The 14715-nt window shown below is 44.0% G+C and overlaps 1 protein-coding gene across 1 annotated transcript in view; it reads right to left on the reverse strand.

The window, feature by feature from the left end:
- Positions 1-14715, reverse strand: part of TRMT10B (tRNA methyltransferase 10B) — a 35601-nt gene that overhangs the window by 19811 nt on the left and 1075 nt on the right. Inside the window, exons 2-4 of the mRNA XM_053700637.1 lie at positions 7406-7608; positions 4261-4369; positions 3872-3996 (exon numbers count right to left, since the gene is read on the reverse strand). Coding sequence (XP_053556612.1) covers positions 3872-3996; positions 4261-4369; positions 7406-7597 — 426 coding nt within the window. The 5' untranslated portion in view covers positions 7598-7608. The remainder of the gene's footprint in view (positions 1-3871; positions 3997-4260; positions 4370-7405; positions 7609-14715) is intronic.

Below are 14715 nucleotides of genomic sequence, written 5' to 3' on the forward strand. Positions count from 1 at the left end.
ACCCGCTTGGGTATAGGAAAAGCTTCGGGGGGCCCCGGGACCTCTAGGAACTTGTCCATTTTACATAGGTTTCTCTGGAATGACCAAATTCTCACAATCATCCAGAGTGGATAACACCTCCTTAAGCAGAGCGCGGAGATGTTCCAATTTAAATTTAAATGTAATCACATCAGGTTCAGCTTGTTGAGAAATTTTCCCTGAATCTGAAATTTCTCCCTCAGACAAAACCTCCCTGGCCCCCTCAGACTGGTGTAGGGGCCCTTCAGAACCAATATCATCAGCGTCCTCATGCTCTTCAGTATTTTCTAAAACAGAGCAGTCGCGCTTTCGCTGATAAGTGGGCATTTTGGCTAAAATGTTTTTGATAGAATTATCCATTACAGCCGTTAATTGTTGCATAGTAAGGAGTATTGGCGCGCTAGATGTACTAGGGGCCTCCTGTGTGGGCAAGACTGGTGTAGACGAAGGAGGGGATGATGCAGTACCATGCTTACTCCCCTCACTTGAGGAATCATCTTGGGCATCATTTTCTCTAAATTTTGTGTCACATAAATCACATCTATTTAAATGAGAAGGAACCTTGGCTTCCCCACATTCAGAACACAGTCTATCTGGTAGTTCAGACATGTTAAACAGGCAAAAACTTGATAACAAAGTACAAAAAACGTTTTAAAATAAACCGTTACTGTCACTTTAAATTTTAAACTGAACACACTTTATTACTGCAATTGCGAAAAAGTATGAAGGAATTGTTCAAAATTCACCAAAATTTCACCACAGTGTCTTAAATCCTTAAAAGTATTGCACACCAAATTTGGAAGCTTTAACCCTTAAAATAACGGAACCGGAGCCGTTTTTATATTTAACCCCTTTACAGTCCCTGGTATCTGCTTTGCTGAGACCCAACCAAGCCCAAAGGGGAATACGATACCAAATGACGCCTTCAGAAAGTCTTTTCTATGTATCAGAGCTCCTCACACATGCATCTGCATGTCATGCTTCTCAAAAACAAGTGCGCAATACAGGCGCGAAAATGAGACTCTGCCTATGATTAGGGAAAGCCCCTAGAGAATAAGGTGTCCAATACAGTGCCTGCCGGTTATTTTACATAATTCCCAAGATTAAAATAATTCCTCAAGGCTATGGAGTATAAAATATAAATCGATTTAGCCCAGAAAATGTCTACAGTCTTAGAAAGCCCTTGTGAAGCCCTTTTTTTTTTTCTTTCTGTAATAAAAATGGCTTACCGGATCCCATAGGGAAAATGACAGCTTCCAGCATTACATCGTCTTGTTAGAATGTGTCATACCTCAAGCAGCAAAAGTCTGCTCACTGTTCCCCCAACTGAAGTTAATTCCTCTCAACAGTCCTGTGTGGAACAGCCATCGATTTTAGTAACGGTTGCTAAAATCATTTTCCTCTTACAAACAGAAATCTTCATCTCTTTTCTGTTTCAGAGTAAATAGTACATACCAGCACTATTTTAAAATAACAAACTCTTGATTGAATAATAAAAACTACAGTTAAACACTAAAAAACTCTAAGCCATCTCCGTGGAGATGTTGCCTGTACAACGGCAAAGAGAATGACTGGTGAAGGCGGAGCCTAGGAGGGATCATGTGACCAGCTTTGCTGGGCTCTTTGCCATTTCCTGTTGGGGAAGAGAATATCCCACAAGTAAGGATGACGCCGTGGACCGGACACACCTATGTTGGAGAAAACCTCTATCTAGTGTTAGAATTACACAATGAATCATGATTTATAATGAAATTTAAAGGGATAGTCTAATCAAAAATAAACTTTCTTGATTCAGATAGAGCATGCAATTTTAAGCAACGTTCACATGTACTACTATTATCAATTTTTCTTCCGTCTCTTGGTATCTTTATTTGAAAAAGCAAGAATTTAAGCTTAGGAGCTGGCCCATTTTTGGTTCAGAACCTGGGTAGTGCTTGCCGATTGGTGTCTAAAATGTAGCCACCTATCAGCAAGTGCTACCCAGGTTCTGAACCAAAAATGGCTTGGCTCCAAAGCTTACATTCAAATAAAGATAGCAAGAGAACGAAGAAAAAAAATGATAATAGGAATAAATTAGAAAGTTGCTTAAAATTCTACGCTCTATGAATCACGAAAGTTTAATTTTGTCCCTTTAAGTGTATTAATGTAACTGCCTTAATAAAAGAGCTTGCTTCTGAAATAATATATTATATTGAAGACTAATATGGCAGGTAACTAACTTACTTTACTACCTCATCATACTGGGGGCCACAAACTTGGAGCACATTTATGGCAAAATTTACCATTATTGCAGGTGGACAGGTTTGCAAGTAGTGAACCTGTCCACCTGCAATCGCCACTAGTGTAGTTGCATTGCATGGCGAAAGTTAACACTGCACAAGAGGCTTCTTGTGCAATGCCGCCCCCTGTTCCCGGGCAGTGATTGATCTCTCCACCTCTGAGGTTGTGTAGAGGAAGAATATGTGGCTGCAAGCTCACTCATGCAAGCCTGCTCTGCATAGCCTAAAAAGCTGTGCATATAGCCTTATGAATCTACCCTACATTTAAGGGGTTAAAAAAAAGAGAACTGCTTTAAAGAGAGCGGCAGGTACAGCAGCAAAACAACAACCTGGCAAGTAGTAACCATTTTATTGTAGTTGCACCCAGCAGTTTCATGTCCCTTTAAATTACAATACTCAATGACCAGTGATACAGACTACTGGAAGCAGTAAAACAAATGTGTGGTGTGTGATTTCCCATAGTACAATGCCTGGGGTGTGTGATTTCCCATAGTACAATCCCTGGGGGGGGTGATTTCCCATAGTACAATCCCTGGGGGGGGGTGATTTCCCATAGTACAATCCCTGGGGTGTGCAATTTCCAATAGTACAATCCCTGGGGTGTGCGATTTCCCATAGTACAATCCCTGGGGTGTGCGATTTCCCATAGTACAATGCCTGGGGTGTGCGATTTCCCATAGTACAATGCCTGGGGTGTGCGATTTCCCATAGCACAATGCCTGGGGTGTGTGATTTCCCATAGCACAATGCCTGGGGTGTGTGATTTCCCATAGCACAATGCCTGGGGTGTGTGATTTCCCATAGCACAATGCCTGGGGTGTGTGATTTCCCATAGTACAATGCCTGGGGTGTGTGATTTCCCATAGTACAATGCCTGGGGTGTGTGGAAGTGGCAGAACTTCTTTTAGCAATGGGACAAGTAAATTGGGCTCTTGTGCTCAGGTGTAGGGCCCCCAGGTATCTAGTATTGAACATGGCACTCTGGTATTCCAACCTGCTGTCTGGTACAAGAAGCCTAACAATAGTGATAAAATGAAATGCTCTAATTCGTTAAAGTATTCAATTTTATCACAAGTGATGCAGCCTAGCTATCTGTGTAACCCCACTGCAAATGGGTTAAACACATAATTAAAGCATTAATGGGGACCCACAGAGCGATGATGGTCCAGAGTTGAAACTAAGGCTGTTCCAATCAGGGGTTTAAACACATAGCTTTGCCATTTTGCTAGTGATAAAATGACATGATCTAAAGAATTACAGCATTTAATTTTATCATTATAGACCACACACTGAGTACTGAGGCTGACACCGGGACTGCAGGAGCAGAGGTCAGATTTGTGTTAATTATTTAATGAGTAAGGGCAGATATTGGAAATTTTACAAAAATAAATTACTTGTCCAAGGGACAGCGGCACCAGCTCACTCTCCTGCAAAGAAAGCTGTGCGAAGGTTTATCCAATCTATATCAATAGGAAGCACTTGTTATTAACCCAATTTGAATGAACTCACAATTTATACAAAGATTTTAGATCCTAATGTAAAAATATAACATTTTGCTAAGGGGGAAAAATTACCTTCTTAGTCATGTGTTCAGTCATGCTCAAATCAATGCAAAGTTGTGGGCCAGAGTCCTTGGCTCTCAGTAGGCGTTCCCTGGTCAAAACTTTCAAAAACCGCTTACTGTGTTGCTGATCACTGTCTGAGATGCCAAAGAAAAGAAGTAGCTATTTTATTCCATACATCATTTCAAATGTGTTGGGGTAAATGTAACATTTGGAGAATGGCATAAAAATACAATATTTTTAGTTGTTTTTTTTTTTCCAAAAAGTACCAAAACATATTCTTGGAAACAAATTACAGTGCGAGTTATAAAGGTCTGTATGATATCTAAAAGCTTTTGTCAATATGCAAAACACAATCCATCACACACAAAAAATGGACTACATTGAACTATTCTGAGTACCTGTATTTTCAGAATTCTTTGCTTTTCTTCTTTCTTTTTCCTGCTTTCTCTTACTTTTCTTTGCTGTGACAATTTTTTCCCAGTGCTTCTGTTTTCTTAACACATTTCTCTGAAGAAAACAATATGGCAGAAGACACAGTTTGATTTATATTATAAGGAACATAAAAGTGCAGTGTTCTATTCCTTGTAAATAAATATGTGTTTAAACCCTACAAAGTCAGTTCCACAGCAGCAATGCATTACTAGGAACCTAGCTAAACATATGATGAGCCAATGAAAAGAGGCAGATGTGTGTGGCCACTAATCATCAGCTAGCTCCCACCAGTACATTGCTGCTCCTTAGCTTTTCTAAATTTACTTTTCAACAAAGAATAACACAAAGGAAGATAACAGAAGTAAACTGCAAAGTCTCTCAAAATTGCACAATCTATCTAAAGCAATAAATGTTGACTTTCACGTGCCTTTAAGCAGTAATTGCACACAGAAGTTGGCATTCATAAAGTCACAAACAAAAATGGTGACACAGGACTAAACTCACCTTTGCAAAGCATTGCAGAATTCATTGGCAACCAATCTTTATCAGTTGTATGAATAAATACCATGACCTGTGCAGCACTTTAGCAATACCACTAAGACTAGACAGACTGACAGCCATACAGATATAGGAATTAACAGAATATGCAATTTAAAGGGACAGTCTAATCCAAAATAAACTTTAATGATTCAGATAGGATATGTCATTTTAAACAACTTTCCAATTTACTTTTATCACCAATTTTGCTTTGTTCGCTTGGTATTCTTAGTTGAAAGCTAAATCTAGGTCAGCAATTTAACGCTCGTATGTCAAGGGGGATTTACTAAGCGTATTCACAACATTCAGTTTAATCCTAGATCTCCAGTGCTACACTGCATTATCTCCCGTGCCACAGAACAATATCACATAACTACTGCTGACAGAACAGTGTAGTACTCTTACTACAAAAAGCAGGACATGAGAAAAGAATCTTGGGAATATACAGGGAGTGCAGAATTATTAGGCAAATTAGTATTTTGACCACATCATCCTCTTTATGCATGTTGTCTTACTCCAAGCTGTATAGGCTCGAAAGCCTACTACCAATTAAGCATATTAGGTGATGTGCATCTCTGTAATGAGAAGGGGTGTGGTCTAATGACATCAACACCCTATATCAGGTGTGCATAATTATTAGGCAACTTCCTTTCCTTTGGCAAAATGGGTCAAAAGAAGGACTTGACAGGCTCAGAAAAGTAAAAAATAGTGAGATATCTTGCAGAGGGATGCAGCACTCTTAAAATTGCAAAGCTTCTGAAGCGTGATCATCGAACAATCAAGCGTTTCATTCAAAATAGTCAACAGGGTCGCAAGAAGCGTGTGGAAAAACCAAGGCGCAAAATAACTGCCCATGAACTGAGAAAAGTCAAGTGTGCAGCTGCCAAGATGCCACTTGCCACCAGTTTGGCCATATTTCAGAGCTGCAACATCACTGGAGTGCCCAAAAGCACAAGGTGTGCAATACTCAGAGACATGGCCAAGGTAAGAAAGGCTGAAAGACGACCAACACTGAACAAGACACACAAGCTGAAACGTCAAGACTGGGCCAAGAAATATCTCAAGACTGATTTTTCTAAGGTTTTATGGACTGATGAAATGAGAGTGAGTCTTGATGGGCCAGATGGATGGGCCCGTGGCTGGATTGGTAAAGGGCAGAGAGCTCCAGTCCGACTCAGACGCCAGCAAGGTGGAGGTGGAGTACTGGTTTGGGCTGGTATCATCAAAGATGAGCTTGTGGGGCCTTTTCGGGTTGAGGATGGAGTCAAGCTCAACTCCCAGTCCTACTGACAGTTTCTGGAAGACACCTTCTTCAAGCAGTGGTACAGGAAGAAGTCTGCATCCTTCAAGAAAAACATGATTTTCATGCAGGACAATGCTCCATCACACGCGTCCAAGTACTCCACAGCGTGGCTGGCAAGAAAGGGTATAAAAGAAGAAAATCTAATGACATGGCCTCCTTGTTCACCTGATCTGAACCCCATTGAGAACCTGTGGTCCATCATCAAATGTGAGATTTACAAGGAGGGAAAACAGTACACCTCTCTGAACAGTGTCTGGGAGGCTGTGGTTGCTGCTGCACGCAATGTTGATGGTGAACAGATCAAAACACTGACAGAATCCATGGATGGCAGGCTTTTGAGTGTCCTTGCAAAAAAAGGTGGCTATATTGGTCACTGATTTGTTTTTGTTTTGTTTTTGAATGTCAGAAATGTTTATTTGTGAATGTTGAGATGTTATATTGGTTTCACTGGTAAAAATAAATAATTGAAATGGGTATATATTTGTTTTTTGTTAAGTTGCCTAATAATTATGCACAGTAATAGTCACCTGCACACACAGATATCCCCCTAAAATAGCTATAACTAAAAACAAACTAAAAACTACTTCCAAAAATATTCAGCTTTGATATTAATGAGTTTTTTGGGTTCATTGAGAACATGGTTGTTGTTCAATAATAAAATTAATCCTCAAAAATACAACTTGCCTAATAATTCTGCACTCCCTGTATGGCGTTGTGCACTCCCGAACGGCTTTGCATAATTAGCTAAAAGGAGGGAGTGCAAATAAAGATAATTTGTAATTAAATTTTGGGCATTATATTAAAAAATAGTTAATAACAATAAATGATGAACTATAATGTTTTTGTGCAGTTATTTTAAATCTTTTAATTCCATTTCTTAGGTTTTATGTCCCTTTAATGTGTACTTATTGTATTGTTTCTGCTTGATGTTCTGTAACTCGTTCAAGTTACTAATCTAGATTGTAGTCAAGATAGCCAAAACCTCGCTGGATGGGGATTATTAAAAAAATAACTTTTTTTACTTTTTACGGATACGACTGTGAGACCTGGAATCCAGCAACTGTAAGAACTCTAATCATTACTAGTCATGGTCATACTATTGTATGTCTGTGTTCCTTAGCTGACTAAATTATTGTCTCTGTATGTTTTTCTTTCTTTCTTGTAACTTGCTGGAAAAGTAATAAAATTAATAAAGTTAAACAAAAATAGCAAACATGGAATGAGGATCAATGAGGAATTTAACACCCCCTGCTTTGCAAAAAAACACTTACCGAACACCATCTCTCACATTCTTGTTGGAATGATTGAGAACGGTCAGAATCTGAATCAATCTGAAGTAGATTAAGGAATTCCAGAGAGGATTCATTTTCTTCTGCATCATCTTCATGTTCAGATTTCTTTTGAAGCTCTTTTTTGTCTAGATAACTTATCTTCTCATCGACAGTATTAGTTTCAGAAAACATTGCTGTATTTGCTGCAGAACAATTTGTTTATGAACATATTATGGTTAAAAATAGGTTTAAACACACACACAAAACAAACAAAAAAAAGACTTAAAGGGACACAATTTTTTTTTCACGATTAAGATAGAGCATGCAATTTTTAATAACTTTTTAATTTACTTCTATTATAAATTTTTCTTCCTTCTCTTGGTATCTTTTGTTGAAACACAGGGACCTAAGGAGCATGCACACGTCTTGAGCACTACATGTCTGCAGTTGAAAGAAACGGATTCTTGCCGTATGGCTCCCACAAATATTGGATAAACAGTGAATACGTCACCACTTGGAAAAAACATTCTTTAAAGTGGGAGAGCAGGGGGGGGGGTGTCTTGTACACTACGGACCAATAATGGTACCAATACACTTTTTTTTGCACAACGATTGCAAAATAATCTGTGTTTACCATCACTTTAAACCTCAGAAATAAATATGGATAGAGGTGGTGGGCCTTTTAGTTCTTATCTGTCATCAGACTCAATGTTTAAACAAAAAGGAATCTTTTTGAGAAAATAATCATCTGTGTTTAAAAAGAAAACTGTAATACACAACAAAGCTTATTATTATCTCTTACTTTAATGTCTCAGATAGAGCATGTCATTTTTAAACACTTTTAAATTCACATATATTATTATATTTCATTTGTTGAAAGGCACATGTACATAGCAATAGCCTCAGCAGCAATGCACTAATTGGAGCGAGCTGGTGATTGGTGGCTACACACATTTGTCTCTTGACATTGGCTCACCCAGGTGTGTTCAGCTAGGTTACTGAATAACACAGGTATACAATGTTACATTTTGATGGTTTGGGAAGGAGAACTGATGCTACAAGGTTACCTATATACAATAGGAAATATTTATGAAATAGTGACTATCATGTTGTTGCTTGCCATGTATTATATGGAAAATATGATACAAAAACTGAACTGTTTTATGCTCCATGTGGAGGATTTTTCTCATATTAGGGTATTGCTGTAAAATATTGTCTAAAAATACTTAGTCTGGGTGCCTAGCAGAAAAAAAACAAACCTAGACAGACATGTAAACTTTCACGAGTGAAAACAACTACAGACTTTAACAAACAGGTATAAAATGGTCCTGCAATAAAAATTCTTAAATAAGTCGGGACCGCATAAGAATGCGGGACCTACGTCACTTCCGGTGACATGAATCAGCTGCTGGAGGTGTGTGGCGCTCACTGCGCATGTGCAAGAGGCCCAACCTTGTCAAAACAGCTGTTTAAAGGGACATGAAACCCAAAAATGTTCTTTCATGATTCAGATAGAGAATACAATTTTAAACAACTTTCTAATTTACTTCTATTATTTAATTTGCTTCCTTCTCTTGTTATCCTTTGCTGAAAGGTTTATCTAGGTAAGCTGAGGAGCAGCAAAGAACCTAGGCTCTAGCTGCTGATTGGTGGCTGCATATATTTACAGATTGTCATTGGCTCACCCATATGTTCAGCTAGAAACCAGTAGTGCACTGCTGCTCCTTCAACAAATTATACCAAGAGAATGAAACAAATTAGATAATAGAAGTAAATTAAAAAGTTGTTTAAAATTGTATCCTCTATCTGAATCATGAAAGAAAAATGTTAGGTTTCATGTCCCTTTAAGCCTACGCAATGGGTTGAGGAATTCTATGGCCCGTAATCTTTATTGCACAGGCGCACACAATACCGCGCTTACGCACACGGCTTATGGAGGTTACAGGGGGTGCTGATGGGGCTTATGTAGGCTACACAGGGGGTGCTGATGGGGCTTATGTAGGCTACACAGGCGGTGCTTATGGAGGTTACAGAGGGTGCTGATGGGGCTTATGTAGGTTACACAGGGGGTAACCTACATAAGCCACATCAGCTTCCACTGTAACCCCCATAAGCACCCCTCTAACCCCCATAAGCACCCCCTCTAAAACCTACATAAGTCCAATCAGCATCCCCTTTAACCCCTATAAGCACCCCCTCTATAACCTAAATAAGACTATCCGCTCCCCCTGTAACCCCCCATAAGCACCCCCTGTGTAACCTACATAAGCCCCATCAGCACCCCCTGTAGCCCCCATAAGCACCCCCTGTGTAACCTACATAAGCCTCATCAGCACCCCCTGTAACCCCATAAGCACCCCCTCTGTAAGCTACATAAGCCTCATCAGCACCCCCTGTAACCCCATAAGCACCGACCGTGTAACCTACATAAGCCTCATCAGCACCCCCTGTAACCCCCATAAGCACCCCCTGTAACCCCCATAAGCACCCCCTGTAACCCCCATAAGCACCCCCTGTGTAACCTACATAAGCCTCATCAGCACCCCCTGTAACCCCATAAGCACCCCCTGTGTAACCTACATAAGCCTCATCAGCACCCCCTGTAACCCCATAAGCACCCCCTGTGTAAGCTACATAAGCCTCATCAGCACCCCCTGTAACCCCATAAGCACCGACCGTGTAACCTACATAAGCCTCATCAGCACCCCATGTAACCCCATAAGCACCCCCTGTGTAAGCTACATAAGACTCATCAGCACCCCATGTAACCCCATAAGCACCGACCGTGTAACCTACATAAGCCTCATCAGCACCCCATGTAACCCTATAAGCACCCCCTGTGTAACCTACATAAGCCTCATCAGCACCCCATGTAACCCCCATAAGCACCCCCTGTGTAAGCTACATAAGCCTCATCAGCACCCCATGTAACCCCATAAGCACCCCCTGTGTAACCTACATAAGCCTCATCAGCACCCCATGTAACCCCATAAGCACCCCCTGTGTAACCTACATAAGCCTCATCAGCACCCCCTGTAACCCCATAAGCACCCCCTGTGTAACCTACATAAGCCTCATCAGCACCCCATGTAACCCCATAAGCACCCCCTGTGTAACCTACATAAGCCTCATCAGCACCCCCTGTAACCCCATAAGCACCCCCTGTGTAAGCTACATAGGCCTCATCAGCACCCCCTGTAACCCGATAAGCACCCCCTGTGTAAGCTACATAAGCCCCATCAGCACCCCATGTAACCCCATAAGCACCTCCTGTGTAAGCTACATAAGCCTCATCAGCACCCCCTGTAACCCCATAAGCACCCCCTGTGTAACCTACATAAGCCTCATCAGCACCCCCTGTAACCCCATAAGCACCTCCTGTGTAAGCTACATAAGCCTCATCAGCACCCCCTGTAACCCCATAAGCACCCCCTGTGTAACCTACATAAGCCTCATCAGCACCCTCTGTAACCCCATAAGCACCCCCTGTGTAAGCTACATAAGCCTCATCAGCACCCCCTGTAACCCCATAAGCACCCCCTGTGTAACCTACATAAGCCTCATCAGCACCCCCTGTAACCCCATAAGCACCCCCTGTGTAACCTACATAAGCCCCATCAGCACCCCCTGTAACCCCATAAGCACCCCCTGTGTAACCTACATAAGCCCCATCAGCTCCCCCTGTAACCCACATAACCACCCCCTGTGTAACATACATAAGCCTCATCAGCACCCCCTGTAACCCCATAAGCACCCCCTGTGTAACCTACATAAGCCTCATCAGCACCCCATGTAACCCCATAAGCACCCCCTGTGTAAGCTACATAAGCCTCATCAGCACCCCCTATAACCCTATAAGCACCCCCTGTGTAACCTACATAAGCCCCATCAGCACCCCCTGTAACCCCATAAGCACCCCCTGTGTAAGCTACATAAGCCCCATCAGCACCCCCTGTGTAACCTACATAAGCCTCATCAGCACCCCCTGTAACCCCATAAGCACCCCCTGTGTAAGCTACATAAGCCCCATCAGCACCCCCTGTGTAACCTACATAAGCCTCATCAGCACCCCATGTAACCTCATAAGCACCGACCGTGTAACCTACATAAGCCTCATCAGCACCCCCTGTAACCCCATAAGCACCCCCTGTGTAACCTACATAAGCCTCATCAGCACCCCATGTAACCCCATAAGCACCCCCTGTGTAACCTACATAAGCCTCATCAGCACCCCATGTAACCCCATAAGCACCCCCTGTGTAACCTACATAAGCCTCATCAGCACCCCCTGTAACCCCATAAGCACCCCCTGTGTAAGCTACATAAGCCTCATCAGCACCCCCTGTAACCCTATAAGCACCCCCTGTGTAACCTACATAAGCCCCATCAGCACCCCCTGTAACCCCATAAGCACCCCCTGTGTAAGCTACATAAGCCCCATCAGCACCCCCTGTGTAACCTACATAAGCCTCATCAGCACCCCCTGTAACCCCATAAGCACCCCCTGTGTAAGCTACATAAGCCCCATCAGCACCCCCTGTGTAACCTACATAAGCCTCATCAGCACCCCATGTAACCCCATAAGCACCGACCGTGTAACCTACATAAGCCTCATCAGCACCCCCTGTAACCCCCATAAGCACCCCCTGTGTAACCTACATAAGCCTCATCAGCACCCCATGTAACCCCATAAGCACCCCCTGTGTAACCTACATAAGCCTCATCAGCACCCCCTGTAACCCCCATAAGCACCCCCTGTGTAAGCTACATAAGCCTCATCAGCACCCCATGTAACCCCATAAGCACCCCCTGTGTAACCTACATAAGCCTCATCAGCACCCCCTGTAACCCCCATAAGCACCCCCTGTGTAAGCTACATAAGCCTCATCAGCACCCCCTGTAACCCCATAAGCACCCCCTGTGTAACCTACATAAGCCTCATCAGCACCCCATGTAACCCCATAAGCACCCCCTGTGTAACCTACATAAGCCTCATCAGCACCCCCTGTAACCCCCATAAGCACCCCCTGTGTAAGCTACATAAGCCTCATCAGCACCCCCTGTAACCCCCCATAAGCACCCCCTGTGTAACCTACATAAGCCCCATCAGCACCCCATGTAACCCCATAAGCACCCCCTGTGTAACCTACATAAGCCTCATCAGCACCCCCTGTAACCCCATAAGCACCCCCTGTGTACGCTACATATGCCCCATCAGCACCCCCTGTGTAACCTACATAAGCCTCATCAGCACCCCATGTAACCCCATAAGCACCGACCGTGTAACCTACATAAGCCTCATCAGCACCCCCTGTAACCCCCATAAGCACCCCCTGTGTAAGCTACATAAGCCTCATCAGCACCCCATGTAACCCCATAAGCACCCCCTGTGTAACCTACATAAGCCTCATCAGCACCCCATGTAACCCCATAAGCACCCCCTGTGTAACCTACATAAGCCTCATCAGCACCCCCTGTAACCCCCATAAGCACCCCCTGTGTAAGCTACATAAGCCTCATCAGCACCCCATGTAACCCCATAAGCACCCCCTGTGTAACCTACATAAGCCTCATCAGCACCCCATGTAACCCCCATAAGCACCCCCTGTGTAACCTACATAAGCCTCATCAGCACCCCATGTAACCCCCATAAGCACCCCCTGTGTAACCTACATAAGCCCCATCAGCACCCCCTGTAACCCCATAAGCACCCCCTGTGAAAGCTACATAAGCCCCATCAGCACCCCCTGTAACCCCATAAGCACCGACCGTGTAACCTACATAAGCCTCATCAGCACCCCCTGTAACCCCATAAGCACCGACCGTGTAACCTACATAAGCCTCATCAGCACCCCATGTAACCCTATAAGCACCCACTCTGTAACCTACATAAGCCCCATCCGCTCCCCCTGTAACCCCCATAAGCACCCCCTGTGTAACCTACATAAGCCTCATCAGCACCCCATGTAACCCCATAAGCACCCCCTGTGTAACCTACATAAGCCCCATCAGCACCCCCTGTAACCCCATAAGCACCCCCTGTGTAAGCTACATAAGCCTCATCAGCACCCCCTGTAACCCCATAAGCACTGACCGTGTAACCTACATAAGCCTCATCAGCACCCCCTGTAACCCCATAAGCACCCCCTGTGTAACCTACATAAGCCTCATCAGCACCCCCTGTAACCCCATAAGCACCCCCTGTGTAAGCTACATAAGCCCCATCAGCACCCCCTGTGTAACCTACATAAGCCTCATCAGCACCCCATGTAACCCCATAAGCACCCCCTGTGTAACCTACATAAGCCTCATCAGCACCCCCTGTAACCCCATAAGCACCCCCTGTGTAACCTACATAAGCCTCATCAGCACCCCCTGTAACCCTATAAGCACCCCCTGTGTAACCTACATAAGCCTCATCAGCACCCCCTGTAACCCCATAAGCACCCCCTGTGTAACCTACATAAGCCTCATCAGCACCCCCTGTAACCCCCATAAGCACCCCCTGTGTAAGCTACATAAGCCTCATCAGCACCCCCTGTAACCCCATAAGCACCGACCGTGTAACCTACATAAGCCTCATCAGCACCCCATGTAACCCCATAAGCACCGACCGTGTAACCTACATAAGCCTCATCAGCACCCCATGTAACCCCATAAGCACCCCCTCTGTAAACTACATAAGCCCCATCAGCACCCCCTGTAACCCCCATAAGCACCCACTCTGTAACCTACATAAGCCTCATCAGCACCCCCTGTAACCCCCATAAGCACCCCCTCTGTAACCTACATAAGCCTCATCAGCACCCCATGTAACCCCATAAGCACCCCCTGTGTAACCTACATAAGCCTCATAAGCACCCCCCTGTGTAACCTACATAAGCCTCATCAGCACCCCTTGTAACCCCATAAGCACCCCCTGTGTAACCTACATAAGCCTCATCAGCACCCCCTGTAACCCCCATAAGCACCCCCTGTGTAACCTACATAAGCCCCATCAGCACCCCCTGTAACCCCCATAAGCACCCCCTGTGTAACCTACATAAGCCTCATCAGCACCCCCTGTAACCCCATAAGCACCCCCTGTGTAACCTACATAAGCCTCATCAGCACCCCCTGTAACCCCATAAGCACCCCCTGTGTAACCTACATAAGCCTCATCAGCACCCCCTGTAACCCTATAAGCACCCCCTGTGTAACCTACATAAGCCTCATCAGCACCCCCTGTAACCCCATAAGCACCCCCTGTGTAACCTACATAAGCCTCATCAGCACCCCCTGTAACCCCCATAAGCACCCCCTGTGTAAGC

The sequence above is a fragment of the Bombina bombina genome, chromosome 2, assembly GCF_027579735.1.
Source record: "Bombina bombina isolate aBomBom1 chromosome 2, aBomBom1.pri, whole genome shotgun sequence".
Lineage (NCBI taxonomy): Eukaryota > Metazoa > Chordata > Amphibia > Anura > Bombinatoridae > Bombina > Bombina bombina.